Source organism: Pristiophorus japonicus, chromosome 1 (assembly GCF_044704955.1).
Source record: "Pristiophorus japonicus isolate sPriJap1 chromosome 1, sPriJap1.hap1, whole genome shotgun sequence".
NCBI lineage: Eukaryota > Metazoa > Chordata > Chondrichthyes > Pristiophoridae > Pristiophorus > Pristiophorus japonicus.
The window spans coordinates 118,110,136-118,136,566 of record NC_091977.1 but is presented as its reverse complement, the minus strand read 5'-3'; the positions used below and the strand labels follow the sequence as shown (position 1 = coordinate 118,136,566).

General features: G+C 45.4%; 1 protein-coding gene across 2 annotated transcripts in view; it reads left to right on the top strand.

Annotated features, from left to right (window-relative positions):
- Window positions 1-26,431, top strand: part of vps13a (vacuolar protein sorting 13 homolog A) — a 645,125-nt gene that overhangs the window by 76,116 nt on the left and 542,578 nt on the right. For both annotated transcript variants that reach the window (XM_070882697.1, XM_070882688.1), the window contains exons 5-6: window positions 21,551-21,652; window positions 25,435-25,544. In XM_070882697.1, the coding sequence (XP_070738798.1) occupies window positions 21,551-21,652; window positions 25,435-25,544 (212 nt within the window). The remainder of the gene's footprint in view (window positions 1-21,550; window positions 21,653-25,434; window positions 25,545-26,431) is intronic.

The window sequence follows — 26,431 nt, the reverse complement described above, 5'->3', positions numbered from 1 at the left end:
TAAGTTTTCTGCAGTATTTAACTCTTGGTATCTGACATAGGCTTCCCTTTTTTCCTTATCCTAACCTGTATGCCCGTTGACATCCAGGGGCCTCAGATTTGGGATTCTTGCCCTTTTTCTTTGTGGGAACATATTTGCTCTGAATCTTCACTATCTCCTCATTGAATGCCTCCTACTGCTCTGACACTGATTTACCTTCAAGTAGCTGTTTCCAGTCCACTTTTGCTAAATCACATCTCAGCTTAGTAAAATTAGCTTTTCCCTAATTGAGAACTTTTATTCTTGATCTATCTTTATCCCTTTCTATAACTATGCTAAATCTAACTGAATTATGATCACTACTACCAAAATCCTCTCCCACTGATACCCCTTCCACCTGCCTAGCTTAATTCCCTAAAACCAAGTCCAGAACCGTTACTCTTGTGTTGGGCTTGCTCAGTACTGACTATAAAGGTTTTCCTGAATGCATTTTCAGAATTCTGCGCCCTCTATATTTTATACCCTGATTCTATCCCAGTTAATATTAGGGTAGATGAAATCCCCTGCTATTACTGCCCTATTGTTTTTGCACTTGTCTGAAATCTGCCTACATATTTGCTCTCCTATCACTCTCTGACTGTTTGGGCTCTATAGTACATAGAAACATAGAAAATAGGTGCAGGAGTAGGCCTTTCGGCCACTCGAGCCTGCACCACCATTCAATATGATCATGGCTGATCATTCACCTCCGTACCCCCTTTCCTACTTTCTCTCCATACCCCTTGATCCCTTTAGCCGTAAGGGCCATATCCCTCTTGAATATATCCAATGAACTGGCATCAACGACTCTCTGCGGCAGGGAATTCCACAGGTTAACAACTTTGAGTGAAGAAGTTTCTCCTCATCTCAGTCCTAAATGGCCTCCCCCTTATCCTAAGACTGGTTCTGGACTTCCCCAACATCGGGAACATTCTTCCCGCATCTAACCTGTCCAGTCCCGTCAGAATCTTAAACGTTTCTATTAGATCCCCTCTCATCCTTCTAAACTCCAGCGTATAAAGACCCAGTTGATCCAGTCTCTCCTCATATGTCAGTCCAGCCATCCCTGGAATCAGCCTGGTGAACCTTCGCTGCACTCCCTCAATAGCAAGAACGTCCTTCCTCAGATTAGGAGACCAAAACTGAACACAATATCCAGGTGAGGCCTCACCAAGGCCCTGTATAGTTGCAGTAAGACCTCCCTGCTCCTATACTCAAATCCCCTAGCTATGAAGGCCAACGTGCCATTTGCCTTCTTCACCGCCTGCTGTACCTGCATGCCAACTTTCAATGACTGATGAACCATGACACCCAGGTCTCGTTGCACCTCCCCTTTTCCTAATCTGCCACTATTCAGATAATATTCTGCCTTCGTGTTTTTGACACCAAAGTGGATAACCTCACATTTATCCACATTATACTGCATCTGCCATGCATTTGCCCACTCACTTAACCTGTCCAAGTCATCCTGCAGCCTCTTAGCATCCTCCTCGCAGCTCATACCACCACCCAGTTTAGTGTCATCTGCAAACTTGGAGATATTACACTCAATTCCTTCATCCAAATCATTAATGTATAATGTAAAGAGCTGGGGTCCCAGCACTGAACCCTGCGGCACTCCACTAGTCACTGCCTCCCATTCCGAAAAGGACCCATTTATCCTGACTCTCTGCTTCCTGTCTGCCAACTAATTCTCTATCCACGCCAGTACATTACCCCCAATACCATGTGCTTTGATTTTGCACACCAATCTCTAATGTGGGACCTTGTCAAAGGCCTTTTGAAAGTCCAAATACACCACATCCACTGGTTCTCCCTTATCCACTCTACTAGTTACATCCTCAAAAAATTCCAGAAGATTTGTCAAGCCTGATTTACCTTTCACAAATCCATGCTGACTTGGAACGATCCTGTCACTGCTTACCAAATGCGCTGCTATTTCATCCTTAATAATTGATTCCAACATTTTCCTCACTACTGATGTCAGACTAACCGGTCTACAATTACCCGTTTTCTCTCTCCCTCCTTTTTTAAAAAGTGGTGTTACATTTGCTACCCTCCAGTCCAGCGTCGATAGACTGTTAGAAAATGATCACCAATGCATCCACTATTTTTAGGGGCCACCTCCTTAAGTACTCTGGGATGCAGACAATCAGGCCCCGGGGTTTTATCGGCCTTCAATCCCATCAATTTCCCCAACACAATTTCCCACCTAATAAGGATATCCTTCAGTTCCTCCTTCTCACTAGACCCTCGGTCCCCTAGTACATCCGGAAGGTCATTTATGTCTTCCTTCGTGAAGACAGAACCAAAGTATTTGTTCAATTGGTCTGCCATTTCTTTGTTCCCCATTATTAATTCACCTGAGTCCGACTGCAAGGGACCTACGTTTGTCTTCACTCATCTTTTTCTCTTCACATATCTATAGAAGCTTTTGCAGTCAGTTTTTATGTTCCTGGCAAGCTTCTTCTCGTACTCTAATTTCCCCCTCCTAATTAAACCCTTTGTCTCCTCTGCTGAATTCTAAATTTCTCCCAGTCCTCAGGTTTGCTGCTTTTTCTGGCCAACTTATATGCCTCTTCCTTGGATTTAGCACAATCCCTAATTTCCTTGTTAGCCACGGTTGAGCCACTCCTAGCAATGTGATTGTGCCTTTTTTGTTCTTCAGTTCAACCCACATGGCCTCATTATGATGATCCTTCTAACAAATCATCCCTCCTCCGAACTGTCATTGTCACCAAGGGTTTCAACTTCTCCGGTTGCCATGGCCTCGGTCACTGCCCCTCCAATGATGTCAAGCATAGAACCCTCCAGTTGGTTGAGGGACTGTCCAGCAGCTTGGCCACCTCCCTGTCTGCTGCTGTTCCCATGGTTATGAGCCACCTTTGCCTGCAAAACAAAGGGAAATGTGTCGGTGAGCGTAGTGCAACGTGTTTGGATGATGTGCCTGCCATAGTTGTCTAGCTGTCAGTGTGTGCAAGGTATGAGATGTGGGTATTGCAGCAGTGAGGGTGAAGTGAAGCCATAATTGAGAGATATGAGTGGTGATATGTAGAGATTGTTGGTAGGCGAGTGATGGGAGTGTGGTGCATTGAGCAGTGTGTGAGGCTTGTGGTGCAGATGGTGGGATATGGCACTTGCTGAAGCCTTCACTCACCTTGACCTGTGTGAGGTAATTAAACTTCTTTTGTACTTGGCGCTACACTGGAGGTCATGATGGAGGTAGCTATCTCCTGCCAGATTCTTCTACTGGTAGCCTTGGATGACTTCCTACCACCCTGACACAACAGTACATCCCGCCGCCTTTGAACTGCCACAACCAAGGCCTCGAGTGCAGTATCCGGAAACCGTATTACGCTCTCTCTGGGTTGTTGTGCCATGGCCTCAGCCTTACTGACAATGAGTTGCTGCTGCAATAAAGCACCTCCCCTTTAAGTAGTTCAGAGAGCCTGGGCCAAACATTACTGGCCATTAGACTACACCTGATATTAGCCCACCTGTTGAACTAAGCCAATCAGCAGCCATTTAGTGCTGCGATCAGAGCTCCAATCATTATAATGATCAGGCAACACAAATTTTGCGTGCTGGACCATTTTCAATGGGCGCAGGCAAATAGCACTCGCTCTTGACACTGCCTGTTTTCGAGCCATATCCAATTTCTAGGCCTGTGTGTCCGTGAGGATTCTTCAATCTGGTTGAGGAGACTGTTGGTTACCATGCTTACATACGCCACAGATTCCCTGTAGAGGGCGCGGAACTAAGTTGCTGCTCACAGGCCCGCGAAAAGTCTGTGGGCAGTTGTAAGCAATGTTCCCCCTAATTACGAGATCCCACGCAGGCCGCTTATCAGCTTCTGCAACCCTGTGTGGCTGCACAGCAAATTTAAAAGGACTGCGCACAATAACCCATCTGTTTCACTAATTTCCTTTTGGGAAGGAAATCTGCTGTCCTTACCCGGTCTGGCCTATATGTGACTCCAGACCCACAGGAAAGTGGTTGACTCTTAACTACCTTCTGAAATGGCCTAGCAAAGCACTCAATTGTACCAAACCGCTACGAAGAACTATGCTAAGAAACCAGACAAACCACCCGCCATCAACAAAGGCATACCCAGCCCAATTGACCCTGCAAATTCCTCCTAACTAACATCTGGGAACTTGAGCCAAAATTGGGAGAGCTGTCCCACAGACTAGTCGAGCAACAGCCTGATATAGTCATACTCACAGAATCATACCTTTCAGCCAACATCCCAGACTCTTCCATTACCATCCCTGACTGTATCCTATCCCACCAACAGGACAGACCCAGCAGGGATGGCAGCGCAGAGGTGTACAGTTGGGAGGGAGTGGACCTGGGAGTCCTCAACATTGACTCCGGACCCCATGAAATGTCATGCCATCAGGTCAAACATGGGCAAGGAAACCTCCTGCTGATTACCACTTACTGCCCTTCCTCAACTGATGAACTAGTTGAACACTTGGAGGAAGCACTGAGGGTAGCAAGGGCACAAGGTGCCAATGGTGGAGGATGGGGACTCGTGTCCATCACCAAGAGTTGCTTGGTAGCACTAATGATCGAGCTGGCCGAGTCCTGGGCCTCCGGCAGGTGATGAGGGACCCAACATGGGGGGAAAAACTTACTGTCGCAGATCCATCTGTCCATGACCATATTGGTAGGAATGACCAATGCACAGTAGTTATGGAGACGAAGTCCCACTTTCACAGAGGACACCCTCCATCCTGTTGCATGACCACCATGCAAAATGGGATAGATTCAGAACAGATCTGGCAACTCAAAACTGGGCATCCATGAGGTGCTGTGGACCATCAGCGGCAGCAGAATTGTACTCCACCACAATCTGTAATCTCATGACCCTGGCATATCCCTTGCTTTACCATTACCATCAAGCCAGGGGACCAATCCTGGTTCAACGAGGCATGCAGAAAAGCATGCCAGGAGCAACATCAGGAGTCCCTAAAAATGAGGTGCCACCCTGGTGATGCTGCAACACAGGACTACATGCATGCTAAACAGCGGAAGCAGCATGCTATAAACAGAGCTAAGTGATCCCACAACCAATAGATCAGATCAAAGCTCTGCAGTCCTGCCATATCCAGTTGTGAATGGTGGTGAACAATTAATCAACTAAGGGGAGGAGGAGGCTCCATGAACATCCCCATCCTCTGTGATGGAAGAGCCCAGCATGTGAGTGCAAAAGACGAGGCTGAAACATTTGCAACCATCATCAGCCAGAAGTGCTGAGTGAATGACCCATCTCGGCCTCCTGCTGACATCCCCACCATCACAGGAGCCAGTGTTCAGCCAATTCGATTTACTCCATGTGATAATCAAGAAATGGCTAAGCGTGCAGGATACAGTGGCTATGGGCCCTGACAACATTCTGGCTGCAAGAACATAAGAAATAAGAGCAGAAGTAGGCCGTACAGCCCCTTGAGCCTGCTTTGCCGTTCAATAAAATCATGGCTGATCATTGACCTCAACTCCACCTTTCCAACTGATCTCCATATCCCTTGATTCCCCGAGAGTCCAAAAATCTCTCTCTCTTAGCCTTGAATATACTCAAAGGGTGTGAAATTCAATGCATTTGTAACTCCTGTTAATGGGGCACAAATGCATTACCGACCGGGCGCCACGCTGACGGTGACTAACGGGAGTTTAGTGGCAACGCTATGGCTTTGCGCATCGATCTTCTATGCCCGGAGATCGTGATGTCATCGCTGCACGCATCACCCTGGCCCCGAAATTGACTCTCTCCCCCACAGCAGCGCGGGCGAAAACGCCAGCAGCTGCAGGAGGCGTCGATTGGGAGGCCTGCTGCTACTGAGGCAATAATTAAAGGCGAGGTGGCCGCGGTAAGTTTAAAAACAAAACTTGCCTTTGTTTCCGATGTTTCCGTCAATGTTCTTCATGGGATCCTTTCCGCAATTGCTCAGCCTGGCACTCTGCTTGAGGTCCCTATGTTGTTCAGGTCGGTCCTTTTTTATTTGCCGAGCCTGCAACATGGGCCCTTCCCTTTAAGGGAGGGACGCGGCAGCACTGCTGAGGCGCCCGCCCCGTTGGCGCTCCAAGAAGGAAATGGAGCGCTTGATTTAACGCTCCACTTCCGGGAGTGCTAAACCAGATTTTTTGAGAGGGGGTAAATTTTAGCATCTGGCACTAAGTTTCCTGCTTCTCAAATGTTACCGCCCCCAAATGGAATGATTAATTTCTCCTCCCAAAGCGTGTCAGTGACTTGTGCTCCGGAACTAGCCATGCCGCTCTAGCCCAGCTACAGCACTGGCATTTACCTGACAAAGTGAAACATTTCCCAGGTATGTCCTGTTCATAAAAAGCAAGACAAATCCAATCTGGCCATTTACCACCTCACCAGCCTGGTCTCAGTGGTCTGTGGGTACGGTAGCATAGTTGTATGCCAATGGTAGCATATGGTTTTGTTACCGGACTAGTAATCCAGAGGTCTGGACTACTGATCGGGAGATGTGAGGTCAAATTCCAGCGTGGCAGCTGGAGAATTTAAATTCAGATAATTAAATAAAATCTGGAATAAACAGCTAGTATCAGTAATGATGACCATGAAACTATCAGATTGCTGTTAAAAACCCATCTGGCTCACTAATGTCCTTTTTAGGGAAAAAAAATTGCCATCATTACCTGGTCTGGCCTGTGTGACTCCAGACCCATAGCAATGTGATTGACTCTAAACTGCCCTCTGAATTGGCCGAGCAAGCCACTCGGTTGTCAGTACCATCTTCTCGAGGGCAATTAGGGATGGGCAATAAATGCTGGCCTTGCCAGTGACGCCCACATCCCGTGAATTAATTTTTAAAAACTCAGCAGCAAAATGATGGAAGGTGTCGTCAACAGCGCTATTAAGCGGACTTACTAACAATAACCTGCTCACCGATGCTCAATTTGGGTTCTGCCAAGAGCAGTAGCCTCCAGACTTCAATACATGGACAAAAGAGCTGAAGTCCACAGGTGAGGTGAGGTGTAACTGCCCTTGACATAAAGGCAGTATTTGACCGAGTATGGTATCAAGGAGCCTTAGTAAATTGAAGTCAATGGGAATCAGGGGGAAAATGCTGCACTGGCTGAAGTCATAACCTAGCACAAAGGAAGCTGGTTGTGGTTGTATGAGGCCAAGTATCTCAGCCTCAGGACATTGCCGCAGGAGTTCCTCAGGACAGTATCCTAGGCGCAATCATCTTCAGCTGCTTCATCAATGACATTCCCTCAATCATTAAGGTCAGAATTGGGGATGTTTGCTGATGGTTGCAGTGTTCAGTTCCACTTGCAATTGCTCAGATACTGAAGTAGTCTGTGGCTGCATACAGCAAGACCTGGACAACATTTAGGCTTTGGCTGATAAGTGGTAAGTAACACGTGCCACAGAATGACCAACTCCAACAAGAAAGTCTAACCACCTCCCCATGACATTCAATCATCGTCTAAAGCTCCACCATCAGCATCCTGGGGGTCACCATTTACTGGACTGGACTTAACTGGACCAGCCACATTAATACTGTGGTTAGAAGAGCAGATCAGAGGCTGGGTACTCTGCGATGAGTGACTCACCTCCTACTCCCCAATACCTTTCCACTATCTACAAGGCACAGGTCAGGAGTGGAATACTCTCCACTTGCATGGAAGAGTGCAGCTCCACCAACACTCCACCAAAACGCAACCATCCAGAACAAAGCTGCCTGCTCGATTCATCATATCATAGGCAGTCCCTCGGAATCGAGGAAGACTTGCTTCCATTGTTAAAATGAATCTATTATGAGAACCACAATCTCTGTCACAGGTGGGACAGATGGTCGTTGAGGGAAGGGGTGGGTGGGACTGATTTACCGCACGCTCTTTCCGCTGCCTGCGCTTGATTTCCGCATGCTGTCAGCGATGAGCCTCGAGCTGCTCAGCACACTTCCAGATGCACTTCCTCTACTTCGGGCGGTCTTTGGCCAGGGACTCCCAGGTGTCAGTGGGGATGTTGCACTTTATCAGGGAGGCTTTGAGGGTGTCCTTGCAAAGTTTCCTCTGCCCACCTTTGGCTCGTTTGCCGTGAAGGAGTTTCGAGTAGAGCGCTTACTTTGGGAGTCTTGTGTCTGGCATGCGAACTATTTGGGCTGCCCAGCGGAGTTGATCAAGTGTGGTCAGTGCTTCAGTGATGGAGATGTTTGTCTGGTCGAGGACGCTAATGTTGGTGGGTCTGTCCTCCCAGGGGATTTGCAGGATCTTGCGGAGACATTGTTGGTGGTATTTCTCCAGCGACTTGAGGTGTCTACTGTATATGGTCCATGTCTCTGAGCTGTACAGGAGGGTGGATATTACTGCAGCCCTGTATACCATGAGCTTGGTGGCAGTTTTGAGGGCCTGGCCTTCAAATACACTTTTCCTCAGGCGGCCGAAGGCTGCACTGGCGCACTGGAGGCAGTGTTGAATCTCTTCGTCGATGTGTGCTCTTGTTAAGAGGCTCCCGAGGTATGGGAAGTGGTCCCCGTTGTCCAGGGCCTCGCCGTGGATCTTGATGGCTGGGGGGCAGTGCTATGCGGCAAGGACAGGCTGGTGGAGAACCTTTGTCTTACAGATGTTTAGCATGAGGCCCATGCTTTCGTACTCTTCAGTAAATACGTCGACTATGTCCTGGAGTTCAGCCTCTATGTGCGCAGACACAGGCATTGTCCGCATACTGTAGCTCGACGACAGAGGTTCGGGTGGTCTTGGACTTGGCCTGGAGATGACGAAGGTTGAACAGCTTCCCACTGGTTCTGTAGTTTAGTTCCACTCCAGCGGGGAGCTTGTCAAATGTGAGGTGGAGCATGGCAGCGAGGAAGATTGAGAAGAGGGTTAGGGGCGATGACGCAGCCCTGTTTGATCCCGGTCCGGACATGGATTGGGTCTGTGATGGATCCATTGGTAAGGATCAGGGTCTGCATGTCATCGTGAAGCAGGCGGAGGATGGTGACGAACTTTTGAGGGAATCCGAAACGGAGGCGGATGCTCCATCGACCCTCGCGGTTGACCGTACCAAAGGCCTTTGTAAGCTCGAAGGCGGCCATGTATAAGGGTTGGCGCTGTTCCCTGCATTTTTCTTGCAACTGCCGCGCTGCAAAAATTATGTCCATTGTGGCCCGTAGGGGACGAAATCCGCACTGCGACTCCGGGAGGAGCTCCTTGGCCACAGGGAGAAGACAGTTGTGGAGGACTCTAGCGACGACTTTCCCAATGGCTGAGAGCAGGAATCAAGGGGTATGGAGAGAAAGCAGGAATGGGGTACTGAAGTTCTATGATCAGCCATGATCATATTGAATGGTGGTGCAGACTCAAAGAGCCAAATAGCCGACTCCTGCACCTATTTTCTGTGTTTCTATTCCTCTTGTAGTTGCCGCAGTCAGACTTGTCCCCTTTTTTAAAGATGGTCACGATCACTGCATCTCTGCGATCTCCTGCATGCTCTCCTCCCTCCAGATGAGAGAGATGAGGTCATGCATTCGTGCCAACATTGTCTCAGCAGGGATTCCATCTGCACCTGTAGCCTTGTTTTTAAGCTGTCTGATGGCTTTTTCTACCTCGTGCAGTGTTAGGGTCTTACTGAGGCGGCGGATAGCATGCTGCGGACAGAGTCTGATATGTCTGATACACTATACAGTATAAATGCACATGAGGCCCATACTTGAGAGAAGGTCACTCTGTGACCAGTTACCTTTATTACCAAGACCTCAAGTGATGAAGGTGGGTGGAGCTTTCCCTTTTATAGCTGAATGTCCAGGTTAGGAATCTCTCCCACAAGTTCACCCCCTTGTGGTCAATGTTCTCAAGGTGTACAACTTAGGTCAGCTTATACATGGGTTACAATGATAGTTAAATACATGATATCACCTCCCCCCCCAAAGTCTTATTGGGATCATCGGTTAAGTCTCTCTGGTGGTTTACGCTCCCTTGTAGAGTGCCTGAGTTGGGACTCCGGTTGTTGGGCGCTGGCCTGAGTGTTTGCTGTTTGCAGTGCCTCAGGCCTATCTGGACTGCCCACAGTGACTGGGCTCTCCTCCACTTGGTTCCGGAGTTCGGTCACCTGTGGTGGAGTAAACTCTACGTCGTGTTCTTCTTCTGCTTCTTCTATGGGGTTGCTGAACCTCCTTTTTAGTTTGATCCATGTGTTTGCAGCAGATTTGTCCATTGGTAAGTTTAAGTACCAAAACCTTATTTCCCTCTTTGGCAATCACAGTGCCTGCAAGCCATTTGGGCCCTGCAGCGTAATTAAGGACAAAAACAGGGTCATTGACATCAATACATCGCGCCCTCGCATTCCTATCATGGTAGTCACATTGTGACTGACGCCTGCTCTCAACAATTTCTTTCATAGTAGGGTGTATAAGGGATAACCTGGTTTTGAGCTTCCTTTTCATTAGCAGCTCTGCGGGTGGAACCCCTGTGAGCGAGTGTGGTCGGGATCTATTGGCCAACAGGAGGCATGATAAGCGGCTTTGTAGGGAACCCCCTTGGATTCTGAGCATCCCCTGTTTGATTATCTGCACTGCTCATTCCGCCTGGCCGTTTAAGGCCGGCTTGAACGGTGCCGTTCTGACATGGTTGGTTCCATTGCCTGCCATGAAGCCCCGGAATTCAATGCTTGTGAAGCACGGGCCATTGTCGCTGACCAAGACATCCGGTAGACCATGGGCGACGAACATTGACCGTAGACTTTCTACTGTAGTAGAGGATGTGCTTGAATTTAAAATGGCACACTCAATCCATTTGGAGTAGGTGTCGACTACAACCAAAAACATTTTTTCCATGAAAGGACCTGCGTAGTCTTCATGGATGCGTGACCATGGCTTGGCGGGCCTGGACCAGGGGCTAAGTGGGGCTTCCCTGGGTGCGTTGCCCAGCTGAGCACACGTGTTGCACCTGTGAACACACAGTTCCAGGTCTGCATCTAACCCTGGCCACCAAACGTGTGACCTGGCAATTGCCTTCATGACAGTGCCCAGGTGCTCATTGTGAAGTTCTCTGATAAACACCTCTCTGCCCATCTGGGGCATGACTACTCGGTTTCCCCACAGTAGGCAATCGGCCTGAATCGAGAGTTCATCCTTGCGACTATGAAACGGTTTAAATTCCTCAGGGCATGCCGTGTACGTGACTGCCCAGTCCTCATTCAGGACACATGTCTTAACTAAAGACAGTAGCGGGTCTTTATTTGTCCAGACATTAATCTGACGGGCTGTCACAGGCGAGCCTTCGCTTTCGAAAGCTTCAACAGCCATGACCATCTCAGCATCATGCTCAGTTGCCCCCTCAGTGGTGGCTAGTGGGAGCCTGCTGAGTGCATCGGCGCAGTTTTCAGTGCCCGGTCTGTGCCAAATTGTGTAGTCATAGGCGGCTAACGTGAGTGCCCACCTCTGTATGCGGGCCGATGCATTCGCATTTATGGCCTTGTTGTCGGCCAAAAGGGACGTTAGGGGTTTGTGATCTGTCTCCAGCTCAAATTTCCTGCCAAATAGGTACTGGTACATTTTTGTACTGCATATACACATGCTAGTGCTTCCTTTTCTACCATCCCATAGCCCCTTTCTGCCCGGGACAGACTTCTGGCGGCATAAGCTACCAGCTGTAACTGACCATTGGCATTCACATGCTGCAATACACACCCGACCCCATAGGACGATGCATCGCACGTTAAAACAAGTTTCTTTCACGGGTCATATAACATTAACAGTTTGTTAGCGCATGCAATTTGTTATGCTCCATCAAAAGCCCTTTCCTGGCTGTCCCCCCAGACCTAATCGCGACCTTTGCGTAGGAGCACGTGTAGCGATTCTAACAGCGTGCTCAATTTGGGAAGAAAGTTACCAAAATAGTTCAGGAGCCCCAGGAATGAATGCAGCTCCGTCGTGTTACGGGGTCTGGGTGCTCTCTGGATCGCTTCCGTTTTGGACGCAGTAGGTCTGATCCCGTCTGCTGCTACCCTCCTCCCCAGGAATTCTACCTCTGGAGCTAAGAAGACACACTTCGCCTTTTTCAGTCGCAGCCCTACCCGGTCCAGTCTGTGTAGCAACTCCTCCAGGTTGTGGAGGTGTTCTTCAGTATCTCGACCCGTGATGAGGATGTCGTCTTGAAAAACCACCGTCCTTGGAATCGACTTGAGGAGGCTTTCCATATTTCGCTGAAAGATCGCGGCGGCCGAACGGACATCTGTTATACTCAAACAACCCCTTGAGTGTCGTGATGGTGGTCAGCTTCTTTGACTCACTCGTCAGCTCCTGGGTCATGTAAGCTGAGGTCAGGTCAAATTTTGAAAAAAGTTTGCCACCGGATAGCGTCGCAAAGAGGTCCTCAGCTCTCGGTAGCGGGTACTGGTCTTGGAGTGACAGCCGATTGATAGTGGCCTGGTAATTGTCACATATCCTGACCAACCCATCCGCCTTGAGCACTGGGTGAGCCCAATCATGCCGGTCACTGAATTCGACTGGCGAGATGATGCCTTCCCTCGGCAGGCGGTCCAATTCGCATTCTATCTTTTCCCGCAACATGTACAGCACCGCTCTAGCCTTGTGGTGTACTGGCCTGGCGTCCGGGTTTATGTGAATCACTACCTTGGCCCCCATGAAAGTGCCGATGCCAGGTTGAAATAATGACCTCAAATTTGTCCAGGACCTGTGAGCATGATACTCTCTCTCCACAGAAGAAATTGCATTGAAATCGCCCCATTTCCAGTTCATGACAGCAAGCCAACTCCTCCCCAGTAGTGCAGGACCGTCCCCCGGGACAATCCAGAGTGACAACCTGTTCTCCGAATCTTTGTGGGTCATGACGACCATGGCGCTGCCTAGCATAGGAATGATCTCCTTTTGTATATGTCCGTAGCTGTGCATCAATCGGCAATAATTTTGGCCTCTTGGCCTTGGACACCCACAACCTTTCGAACTGTTTGATACTCATCAGGGACTAGCTGGCCCCGTGTCCAGCTCCATTAATATTGGGATGCCATTGAGGAGCACTTTCATCATTATTGTTGGCATGCTGGTATATGAACTGTATATGTGCTCCACATGAACTCGCTGAACTTCAGCTTCCAGCGATTTCCCCCAGTATTCATTTGGCCTCGGAGGGCTTACATCGGGCCCGTCCTCCTCGTACATCAACCTGGCTGCAGGCTTCCTGCACATACGCGCCAAGTGACCGCTAACGTTGCAGTTTCTGCAGGTATATTGCTGATATCTGCAAGTTCTGGCTGGATGTTTGCCTCCACACCTCCAGCATGAGCTGGAGGCCCCGTTGTTGGAAACAAAAGGTCCATTACCAGTCGATCGTCTCTGACTGTCTCTGTAACTGTCCTTAAGCGCACCATTAACAGGTGTTGATGGCCCCATTACTGGCCGCATTGTCCATTGCGATGGCATGAATCTCCGTTCAGCTAGCCATTGTCTCTGTTGAATTCCCCCTTTGGGTTTGACTACATGCTGGGGCATGTCTGATTGTCCTTGTCTGCCTAGAGAACTGTGTGCCATGTTAGCACTGTTGACTCCCTGGTCGTTTGCCGCATTTGAGCCAAGATTCTTGTCATACATCATTCTGGTCTCTTCCTCCCCTGAGATAAATGTCTGGGCTATTCAAGCCACCGCTTCCAAGGTCAAGTCTTTGGTCTCAGTCAGTTTCCTGAAAACCCAGCGTGCCCGATGCCCTCAATAAAAAAAAGTCTCTCAGCATCTCCGCTCTGCATGCATCGGTGAACTTACATAGGCTCGCCAGTCGCCCGGGGATCTGCCACGAAGTCTGGAACGCTTTGCCGTTCTCGCCGCCGGTGCGTGTAAAACCGGTGTCTCGCCATGTGCATGCTGCTTGCCGGTTTAAGGTGTTCCCCGATCAACTTACTGAGCTTTTCGAACGTCTTGTCCGCCTGCTTCTCTGGCGCTAGAAGTTCCTTCATCAGGGAGTACGTTCTGGATCCCCAAACCGTCAGGAGATGAGTCCTACGTTTGTTGGCCAAATCCTGTCCCAACCATTCCTTAGTGACAAAACTTTGCTGTAGTCGCTCAATAAAGTCGTCCCAATCATCACCAACACAGTACCTCTCTTCTGTGCTGCTAGTGGCCATGCTCGCGTGGTTTAAATCCCAGTTTCTCATCGTCAATGATATGTCATTACTATACAGTATAAATGCACACGAGGCCCATACTTGAGAGAAGGTCACTCTGTGACCAGTTACCTTTATTACCAAGACCTCAAGTGATGAAGGTGGGTGGAGCTTCCCCTTTTATACCTGGAAGTCCAGGTTAGGAGTGTCTCCCACAAGTTCACCCCCTTGTGGTCAATGTTCTCAAGGTGTACAACTTGGGTCAGCTTATACGTGGGTTGCAATGACAGTTGAATACATGACCGAGTCGAGAACACTCGAGTCAAAGGCAGAGTCTCGATTGAGGAGATCTTCGAAGTGCTCCTTCCTGCGGGCCCTGACTGCCTCGGTGTCCTTGGTGTTCACTCGATTGGCACTCCATCCACCACCTTAAATATTCACTCCCTCCACTACCAGCGTACCGTGGCTGCAGTGTGTACCATCTACAAGATGCACTGCAGTAACTCACTAAGGCTTCATTGACAGCACCTTGCAAACCCACAAACTCTGCCACCTAGAAGGACAAGGGCAGCAGGAAATCTGTAGACAGATCAAGAAAATAAGTAGAAACATCAAAATAGTTGTTCTCGAAGCTAATTACTCATTGATTGGGACAGGGAGGGAGTAAGTGGAGAAAAGGGAATGAAATTCCAAAAGTATGTGCAGGACATCTGTACACACCAAGTCACACTCCATCCTGACTTGGAAGTATATCGTCGTTCCTTCGTCGCTGGGTCAAAATCCTGAAATTCCCTACCTTACAGCACTGTCGGAGTACCTTCACACGGGGGACTGCAGTGGTTCAAGAAGGTGGCCGACCACCACCTTCTCGAGGGCAATTAAGGATGAGCAATAAATGCTGGCTTTGCCAGCGACATCCACATCCCATGAATGAATTTTTTTTTAAGTGTTCACGCACATTTAATTCAGCTACCTGATCGGTATCATTACTCATAACAACGAGATCGAGCAATGCCTCTCCACTCTTAGGCATACAACACACTGCTTGAAGGAGGTGTCCTGCACTCACTTTAGGAATTCCATTCCCTTTTCTCCACTTACTTCCCTCCCTGTCCCAATCAATGAGTAATTAGCTTCTAGAACAACAATTTTGATGTTTCTACTTATTTTCTTGATCTGTCTGCAGATTTCCTTTTTCTTTTCCCTTCCGCAATTACTGGTCCTATTGTACAATCCCACTAATAGAATAATTTTTTTTTTGCTAATCTCTAGCCATATTGACTCTGTCTGAATCTCTGCGTACATCAGTCCTATTCACTATTGTCATTCCTACTTTCTTGCTAATCTGCTTGCCCTAAAACAATTACAACCCAATTTATTCCACTGCTGTCCAGTTTGCAGCCAAGATTTTGTTAGTGCTGTTACATCAATATCTTCCTGTGGCATACTTGCTTCTAATTCCCTCTGTTTATTTCTCTCATTCTGAGCATTGCAATACATGCACTTTATCATTTTTTTTTGTTTGTCCTCATTTGATACTACTCCTTTTCGTTTGCTTTTGTCTAAGATCACACTTTGTTCCTTTATCTCTGTCTTTTCTTCTAACTGGATGATTTGATTTTCCTCTTTATTTTTTCTGCTTGCTATCCTTTTTGCTAAATTATTTTAATTTTTATATTTACCTCATCTATTTCTACCTTTTTTTATATGTACTATTTCTATTTGTTTTGCTAGTTCATTATTCTCCTCTCTATTCAGATGTAGCTCATCCCTGAGGCTTAGCTCCTAAACCTGCTTCTTAATCTCAAATCCTTTTGCAGGACATTAGGCCTTTCCTTTCCTATATCGACTTCCACAATGGCTGTCTAATTTCCTTCGCCTTCCATATTTTTCAGTCTTTCTGAAATACCTCTTGCCCTAGCAACAGAGCATCTGGATTCCAAAATAGTGCTACTCCTGTAATTATTGAATCTCCCATCACTGCTGCATACTTAACTGTATTGCTAATCTTTTTACACCCCCCCCCCTTTGGGTGGCCAGACTCATCATTCTCCCCAAAGAAAGCCAGAGCTTCAAACTGGTTAGAGAAGATAATTTGCTCTGGACGGTCATGATCTAACCTGTTGTTCCTTCCTTTCTCTGACCTGTGGATAGTCGCCACTTTTTTCTGTGCCACTGCTAGCTCGCTCGCTTGATCGCTCATTCTCTCACACACTGTCCTTTCCTTTGCTGCCATTCTTGCTATAAATTCACTACATTACAACTGACTTTATCTCCAAAGTACTTAATTGGCAGTAAAGCGCTTTGGGATGTCCTAAGGTCATGAAAGACAAGTTTTTTCTTTAATTGCTAATTAAGTTGTAATTAAGCTTCTTTTCATAACTACTTAAATTTCAGTGAAACTACTCTGCTCCTCCATCCTCTGCTGCTCTGAATTCCCACTCCAGCCAAATTCCTGTTATGGAAGTACTGTTGTAATTCTGTCTGCAGTTCACTCAATAGTGTTCAACTCGATGTACTCTCTGGTTCCACCAGATTCTTTCAGGGTGATTAATTGGGCTGAACTTTCACCTTCATTTTCGGCGGTTTTCTCAGCGGTACAGCTGTTTTTGGTAGAGAAACTGCCCGGCGAAAGTTTCCCCCTTTGCTTTTTAATGGTACCGCCCAAATCTCAAAAAGCCTGCCGGGAGCAAACCGCTGATGTGCACCGCCAAGAAAATTGCCAGGGCGTATGTTTGGCTTCAACGGAAGCCCATTCAGATCGCTGAGGGAACCACCCTGTGAAAGCTGCTTAAACAGGGTGGTAGGTGAGTACTCTGCAAAGAAAGGTAAGTTAAAGATTCTTTATTTTTTTTTATTGTAAAAAGGCGATTAGCTTTAAAACTGTTTTGGGAATGTTTTTCAATTTTTTTTAGTGAAAAGTTTTTTCCTAAGTTTTTCCCCTCCGAGGCCCAACTGCAGCCTCAGACTAAATTAAAAAAAAAAATAAATTTAAGAACCACCCGTTTCACTTAGCCATTAACCTTTAACTGCCGAAAATATTGGTGCAAGATCCATTTTCTTGCTGGCTGATTATTTTTAACTTAATTATGGACATTTTCTGGGCGTTGATGGACGTTCGGGAAAGTCTAGCCCATCGTCGTCTGATGGTGTCTCAAGGAAAACATTCTTTGTCATAGCTTTAGCTGCTGGATCTATCCTGTGCCTCTTCGGGATCTTCCTGGTGTCTTTGGTGGAGCGTCCGAAATCAGGAAACCTCGGGACCGAGGCCGTTATGGATTTTGGGTATTTCTGGATTTCGGAACGTCTTTCCGATGTCCCGAATCCGGAAACACCAGGGCCGAGGTAGGTGGGGGAAGAGAGTCAGATGGCAGAGGTGGGGGGGAGGAAAAGAGGATCGGGTGGCAGAGGTAGGGGGTGGGGCGGGGGGGGAAAGCGGGTTGGGCGGCAGAGGTAAGGCGGGGAGGGTGGGAAGAAGGTTGGGCGGCAGAAGTGATGTGGGGGGGGGGTTCGGATGGCCAAGGTTGGGGGGGGTTGGGGGGAGCGGTTCGCTGGCTGAGGTAAGGGGTTAGGAGGGCAGCAGAGGTAAAGGGGGGGTGGGATCGGGCGGCCTAGGCAGGGAGGTCAGATGGCCGAGGTAAGGGGCGGGATGGAAGTCGGGGGGCCGAGGCGGGGGTGGGGGCAAGGTCGGGCGGCCGGAGATCTGATGGCCGAGGCTTGGGGGTGGGGAGGGATCCGGATTCCGGAACATTCTGAATTTTGGAACTCTTGATTTCGGATGCTCAACCTATATTGAAATACTCTTTTTTATTGTTGCCTTGTTTTGGGCTGTAACTGACATTAATTTATTGAACAGACTGTAACAATAAATAACAGTAATATGTTCATTTTTGGAATTTGGGCTGGCAAGGCCGCCATTTATTGTCCATCTCTAGTTACCCTGAGAAGGGCTTTTTGAGGTGCTGTAGTATGGTTTGATACGACTGAGTGGCTTGCTTCTAAGCCAGTTCAGAGGGCCATTAAAAGTCAACCATATTGCTTTGGGATTGGAGTTGTATGAAGACCTAAGTTCCTTTCCTAAGCAACATTAATGAACCAGTTTAGTTTTTACAACAATCAACAGCTTCATGGTCACTTTTACTCATACTAGCTTTCATTCATTTTTTTTTTTAAACTGAATTCAAATTCACAAACTACTATGATGGGTTTTAAACTCCCGTTCTCTTGATTTTTTTTTTGGTCCAGTCCTCCATATTACTAGTCCAGTAACATAACCACTACATTACCACATCTGTTTTTTATAATCACAGTAAATATTACTGTATTAGCTTTTGAAATCATAAAAACTTTTAAATGGTTCACAATCTGTGCACTGAAATACAGATTTTTGAATTTGTTATATATGCAGATGTATTCTTGTATTATCAGTGGTATGTGGTAACTAGCTGGATCTCAAGTTGCAAACCAACTCTTAATTTGAATAGTTGAAACTAATTAAATATTGCAAAACAATTTGAGATTTTTGAATGTGAATAATTGTCAGCTAATTTCAAAATGATCTATCCAACATCATTGAATGAGTTAGAGAGTTATTTATGTTTGAATTTCATGACATGGCTCATTCTGAAATTTTCTACATGAAGACCAAACCCTTACAGCATTGTATTGAGTTAAGCTAGGGACACAATTCTGAATGCAACTGATTTGTAAGTCCTTGTGTATTGTGACTGGATTAAAAGAACCATTGCCAAGCTAAAACTAGGCAAAATGCTTGTTTTTGTCACAATGAGTAGTTCTCCTTTGGCTAGGGATAGCGAGAGCTTGTTTCATTTTGTTAACTTTTGGGAGCATTGCTTAGTTTTCTTCTGGCATCAAAGACGTGGCTAAGCACTACTAATTGTGAGGAAACCCCTTCTTTGGCTCCTGAGCAAGCACAATAGCTATCAATACCTTTTTAATGTTAAAGTAGCCTGGAGCCTGAATTGTGTTCACTTTCATGCTTTGTCTTTCATCTTCCTTCTAAATTATAAACTGTAGATTACCAGCCATGGGTAACAATCAAGGCTGATGGCATGCAGAGAGTTGATTCCACCTTGTCATCACCACTCTGGTGGTTTTGCTTTTGGTGTTCACAGGGATTTAAACCATTTAAAACTACCTGCCACTAAACAGGAGTCTTGCACCAGTGGCCATTCCAGATTCTAATTGTGATAAGGATAACTTAAGATCATGTCAGTGATGGAGATTCTAACACACTGCTTTTTGGGATACCCATTGCGATTTCCTGAACCTGAATATATGTAAAGTCCTGGGCCCTGAACTTGGTGCACTCAGCGGCCACTGCCGCCAAGTATTCTGGCTGGTCTCCCCTCTAGACTTCCCGCTGGTGGGGGGGGGCGGCAGGGGGAGGACTGCTGGGAACCGCCCGCTGACATCCGCTAGCGCTCAAGGCGTGTAAGTATCCTCCTGCCCGGCGAGCTGCCAGATTGCTCTAGGCGGCAGCAGAGGGAAGGACTGTTGTGTGGAGGCAGGTTTAACCTCAACGGTAAGTATGAAGACCTGCAAAAAAGGTTAGTAAACCTTTTTTTTTTACAGCGATTCAGGTGAATGGGGTTCCCTGAAGATTTTCCAGTGTTTTTTTTGGTGTAAATTTTTATTTTTATGTGCTTCTCCCCGCCCTCGCCCCCTCCCTGGTTACGACTCCATCTTCGGCAGCACTTTGGCGCCGAGATTGGGAGCTCCCGCCCGCTGCCGCCCATATTCAGAGTGCAAGTCATTTTATTTGCCATCAGGTATCTCAGCGGTTCTTTGGGCAGGCCTTGGATTTGACCAAATTCAGCCCCCTGATTTTCCTTCTACTGTAGCCAGTTAATATATCGTGTTGAAATAATGGCAGATGGACCACCACACATGATTATTGTAGATTAAGGCACAACAGAAAATAACCCAGTCTAGGAAATGTATGTACACTCTTAACCTGAATCAGAAGAAGTTTAAAAAAAAAAGAAATTTGGTCTCTTTATTGGCATTCTTTTAATGGCTTGCCAATACAATGGCAACACCCATTACATAGCTAAGGCACAATATGAGAGGGGCATTCCTCAACTCACCTGACTTGAATAATTTGTAAGCCATGCTGGCGCAGCCAAAACCTACAAGACACAGCAGCAGACCTTGATTTTAATACCCCTCCCCAGAATCACACTCTGGCAGTCATTTGCATGATACTTTTTGTAGTTCAATTGCTATTGCACTGTTAATCATTCTCCATTCAGGAAATACTTGATTTGTATTCGTACTCTGGTATTTCCATAACATCTTCATTGAACCTTTTTCTAGATATACAAGTAGTGAAACAATGGCAGATGACATTTACTTAACATAGGAAGAAAAATGGACAACATGTATAATCTATGAATTGTTCTGAGATATCTGAACATGAAGTTGAGATATTCCATGGATGTTTGTAGAATCAATAATCAACATGTCCAACCACTGAAGCACAACAATTAATAAAGCAAGTAGGATGCTTGACTATATAACCTAAAACAGTAGAGTGCAAGTCAAAGGAAGTCATGCTCCAACTGTATAGCACTCTGGTCAGAACACACCCTAATGTACTATGTTCAGTTGTAGTCACTGAGACTGCGACATTCAAACCCCGAAGGCAGTACACGGAAGAGCAACTAGATTCCTCACTAGAGTCACATATCTGATGAAATGTTAAATAGTTTCGTATTTTTTTTCCTGATGATATATGAACAGCATACCACTTTAAGGAAATCAGCTAACAAAGTATAGAGAAAAATCCCCATTCCATTGTTGCTTCACCACTAAGTTTGCTTGACCAATTGTGTCTCATTTGCCAAAGTTAACGTAAACTTGTCAAAATGATTGTAGTTTTCCACTGTCCCTCAGTTGCTACACTTCAAAAGTAATTCATTTTATGTGAAATATTTTCAGATGTTTCCCAGAGATGTGACAAGATGCTAGCTACATCAGTTTTTTTTCCTTATTGAAGAATTGTGGAATCCATTTTTTAAGTGACATTGACCATTATTTGGTGTTGGTATGTGCCATCTTAACAGTCATATGGTGCAGAATCATTCTTGTTAGATTATTTTGATTAATTTAATAAATTTAAAACATGCAGAAATAATTGCTTAAAGGGTCTATCACTCCTACAAGAGTCACTTTGGTTCATTACTGAAGCAACAACGTTTGAAGTGAAATACGTCCGCATACTTGTGTACTGTTATTGAAAAAAAAATTATATTAAATTGACTGAAAAAGTTATGTTTTCTGAACTTGAACTTTTATGTAGTATGTACAATGTAAACTGTATGTGGCATTTTATGCATGTTGTCCTGAAATTGTCTGCTAGCACTGATATTTGTAAAATTTGTAAGTTACATTTTTAATTTTTGTGTCTAGGTATTGAATATGATGCCGAAAAAGAGGAATTGCAGCTTCAAGAAATCAAGCAGAGAGAATTACAAAGAATTGAAGAAGCTAAGCAAAAGGTTGATGACAAAGGTATAGTTGAACTGATTTGGTGTATCTCATCCATCAGCGCATCATATTTGTATGTCTTTATCAGCAAATGTCAACTTCACAATAAAAAGAGCAGAGAAATAAAATATGTGCGTAAAGCAGATCGGTGTCCTGTTGGTAAATAGCAGTGTGACCCTGCATATGCATTTTCATTTGTATAATTCTTGCACATGTACTCCGTATCCATATACAAATATATTGAGGTTTTGGGAGGATGGAGGTAATATATAGGCAAAGACATTTACTTGAGATTTGAGGTACGGTAGCATAGTGGCTATGTTATTTGACTAGTAATCCAGAGGCCTGGACTAATGATCTGGGGACATGTTCAAATCCCACCACGGCAGCTGGGGAATTTAAATTCGGTTAAATTTAAAACAATCTGGAATTTAAAGATAATATCAGTATGGTGGCCATGAAACTACCGGATTGTCATTAAAAACTCATCTGGTTCACTAATGTCCTTTTTAGGGAAGAAAATCTGCCACCCTTACCTGGTTTGGCCTATATGTGACTCTAGACCCACAACAATGTGGTTGACTCTTAACTTTCCTTTTGAAATGGTCCAGTAAGCCACTCAGTTGTATAAGGCAGCTCACTACTACCTTCTCAAGAGCAATTAGGGATGGGCAGTAAATGCTTGCCAGCGACGCCCATATCCCATGAATGAACAAATATAAAAAATCGTACATCAAATACTGACTCCGTTGAATTCAAAAGGTCGACTATTTGTTCACTCCACAGATGCTAATTAACCTGCTGTGTATTTCCTGCCTTTTCTGTTTTTGTTTCAGATTTTCAGCAGTTGCATTGTCTTGATTTTTATTAGTTGAATTGTCTGTTTACTCAACTATAAAAACAGAAAATACTGGAAATACTCAGCAGGTCAGCAGCACCTGTGGAGAGAGAAACAGAGTTAATGAAAGGTCATCGACCAGAAACATGAACTTTGTTTCTCTCTCCACAGATGCTGCCTGACCTGCAGAGTATTCCCAGCATTTTCTGTCTATATTTCAGATTTCCAGCATCTGCAGTATTTTGCTTTTGTTTGTGTTTTCTCAAGTTGATGCTCTCTCAACAGAATGCCATTTTAGGGGTGCAGGGAAATTTTATTTTCAATTGTATAAAATGACCTTAAATACTGTTCTTTTTAAGAAATGTATGTCTTGATTGTGATTTTTTTTTTCCACTATGGAGGAAACAACAATCGTTAGAAAATTCTCTCCACTCTGCTGCCTGTGGGATCTTAATTTATTTTCTGGTGCTGACCTGGCTGAGATCAGTGAACTCACCACATATCAGGGATTCAATCTGCAGCATTCCTGCTCTTTATGGATCAGTACAATTTATCTATTGAGCCATTGGGAAATCAGCGCATAAGTTTTCTAAACAACAACAACCTGTATTTATATAGTGCCTTTAATGTAATAAAACATCCCACGGCGTTTCATTGGAGTGTTATAAGATGAAAAGAAAATTGACAACGAGCCACATAATGAGAAATTAGGGCAGATGGTCAAAAGCTTGGTCAAAGAGGTAGGTTTTAAGGAGCGTCTTAAAGGAAGGAAAAGAGGTAGAGTGACGGAGAGGTTTAGAGAGGGAATTCCAGAGCTTAGGGCCTAAGCAGCTGAAGGCACGGCCATCAAATGGTTGAGCGATTATAATCCGGGATGCTCCAGAGGTCAGAATCAGAGGAGTGCAGATATTGCCGGGGCGGGGTGTTTTGGAGCTGGAGGAGATTACAGAGATGGCGAGGGGCAAGGCCATGGAAGGATTTACAAACGAGAATGAGCATTTTGAAATCGAGGAGTTGCTTAAACGGGAGCCAGTATAGCTCAGCGAGCACAGAGGCGTTGGGTGAACTGAACTTGGTGCGAGTTAGAACATTAGCAACCAAGTTTTGGATGAGCTCAAGTTTACGTGAGGTAGAATGTGGGAGGCTAGCCAGGAGTGCAATGGGATAATCAAATCTAAAGGTAACAAAGGCATATGGATGAGGGTTTCAGCAGCAGATGAGCTGAGGCAAGGGCAGAGACGTGCTATGTTACGGAGGTGGAAGAAGTCAGTCTTAGTTATGTCGCGGATATGTGGTCGGAAGCTCATTTCAGGGGCAGATATGACACCAAGGTTGCTAACAGTCTGGTTCAGCCTCAGACGGATGCTAGGGAGAGGGATGGAGTCAGTGGCTAGGGAACAGAGTCTGTGGCAGGGACTGAAGACAATGAATTCGGTCTTCCCAATATTGAATTGGAGAAAATTTCTGCTCATCCAGTACTGGATGTCGGACAAGCAGTCTGACAATTTAGAGACCGTCGAGAGAAGTAGTGGTGAGGTAGAGCTGGGTGTCACTAGCATACATGTGGAAACTGATGCTGTGTTTTTGGATGATGTTGCCAAGGGGCAGCATGTAGATGATGAATAGGAGGAGGCCAAGGACAGATTCTGAGGGGGGCACCAGAGGTAATGATGCCAGAGCGGGAAGAGGTGCCATTACAGGTGACTCTCTGACTACGATCAGATAGACAAGAATGGAACCAGGCAAGTGCAGTCCCACCCAGCTGGAGGAGGATTGAGTGGTCAACCGTGTCAAAGACTGCAGATTTTTATTCATTCACGGGATGTGGGCTTTGCTGGCAAGGCCAGCATTTATTGCCCATCTCTAATTGTCCTTGAGAAGGTGGTGAGCCACCACCTTGAACCGCTGCAGTTTTTTGTAGCGGACAACTGAATGGCTTGCTAGGCCATTTCAGAAGGAAGTGAAGAGTCAACCACATTGCTGTGGGTCTGGAGTCACAAAAAGGCCAGACCAGGTAAGGGTGGCAGATTTCCTTCGGAAATTTAAGAAATTAGTGAACCAAATAGGTTTTACGACAATCTGGTAGTTTTGTGGTCACCATTACTGATGCTAGACTTTTTTTTAATATTCCAGATTTATTTATTTTATGCAGAAACAAAATGGGGTAGTTTAACTTTGTCACAATCACAAAGGACTTTGAGAGCCATTTTGGTACGGTGGTAGGGGCAGAAACTTGATTGGAGGGATTCAAACATAAATTTCCAGGAAAGATGGGCATCGATTTCGGGGGGGGGGGGGGGGCGACAACACATTCAAGGACTTGGGAGAGGAAAGGGAGGTTGGAGATGGAGGTGGTAGTTTGCAAGGGAATATGGATGTAACTGTTGAAGCTTCTCTGATGCTGCAATACTTTGACAGTTAATGAACCAAAACTCATAGGAATATGAAAGTAACCTTTATGTAGGAGAATATATCCCAATATTTGGTTTTATAACTTGAGCTGTCTAAAAAGGAGAATAATATTGAGAATAAAAATGTGACCAGTTAAGAACGGCAGAGCATATGAAAGCTCTGTAGCAACATTGAGACCTTTTAAGCTGTACATCGTGCACTTAGATTTTATAGTGTATTTAACAAATTTGCAGCTCCAAGCTTTTTACATTTTAGTTGCAAACTGGCCGAAATGTTGATTGAAGCTACATATTGAGATAGGAACTTTTCAATTCATTTTCTTCCAATACTGGTAGGCGGTAATTTTCTGAGTATTCACTTGCGAGACATAACGTTGCCTGCTGCATATTGGAAACTAGTGGACATGTCTCACAATTTTCTGATGACAGATGAGATTCCTTCCTGCCAGCAAATACGTGGAAAACTTAGGAGGTAGTTTCAATGCAAACATGGAGGAAAACATGAAATATTGTGGCATGATATCGACTGCTGTTAAAATTGAACTTCATTTTTACAGAAAATCCAAAAGACGAAAAGCAAGACACATTCATTGAAAAGTTAGTTACTCAGGTTATTAAGAATTTGCAGGTCAAAATTACCAACATCCATATCCGTTATGAGGATGATGTGAGTACTTAATTCCTTTTTATGTTTAACTTGGATTCTGTCCTCAAGATGTAATATTTGTTTTTCTTTCACATGATTTTAAAAATGTGTACAATTTTTTCCAAGACACTTAGTTGCAGAAAGAAAGACATTAATGTTGAAAATGCAGTGTCTTTTCAGTGGTATGTAAGATGGTGCAAATATTGTAATAAATTAATTTAGTTATTTTGGTGATCAATTGGGACCATATCCTCCAATTTCCCTTGCACCCTCTCTTCTCACTGGAAGAGATAGTAGGCTCCACTTGGCACCTTTCTGCTTGATGTAATTTAGAGCTGGGACTTTTGAGCAGGAACTAAACCTGCGTCTGCTGTTGCTTCATGGCACTAGCCTGCTCAGCTGAGCTCACTGTCCATTTTCTGATGATGGGTGAAAGGTTCAGTGACTGAATACTCATAATTCTGAGCCTGAGGTGCGTTTTGTTTTCTAAAGCCTTTGGAGTTTTTCTTTCCCTGCTATACAACAGGTTGAGAAGTTCCCATTGACAAAATATTGCAAAGGAAGAATGAGAGTCCCTCAATGATTGAAAACATTTTATATAAAAGAGAGAAGCTCTACTTCATAAGTAATGTATGATAATTTGCTTTCCAGTTTGTAACAGAAGGCAAAATTCCTCACCCCTGATTGAGACTCCAAAAAAGTTTCTCTGGCAACATGCTCTAAAGAATTGCCATATTAATAAGCAAAGAGACAAAATTCTTTTGTTTAGTACACTTACTGGTTCTTGCTTCTTACTGAGTATACAAGTACAGAGCTCTGCATTAATTCTCATAATCTTAGGACAAGTTATTTGAACATATCTTTTATTTGGATGACAAAATAGCATAAAATTCAGAAATTGTAGAAAC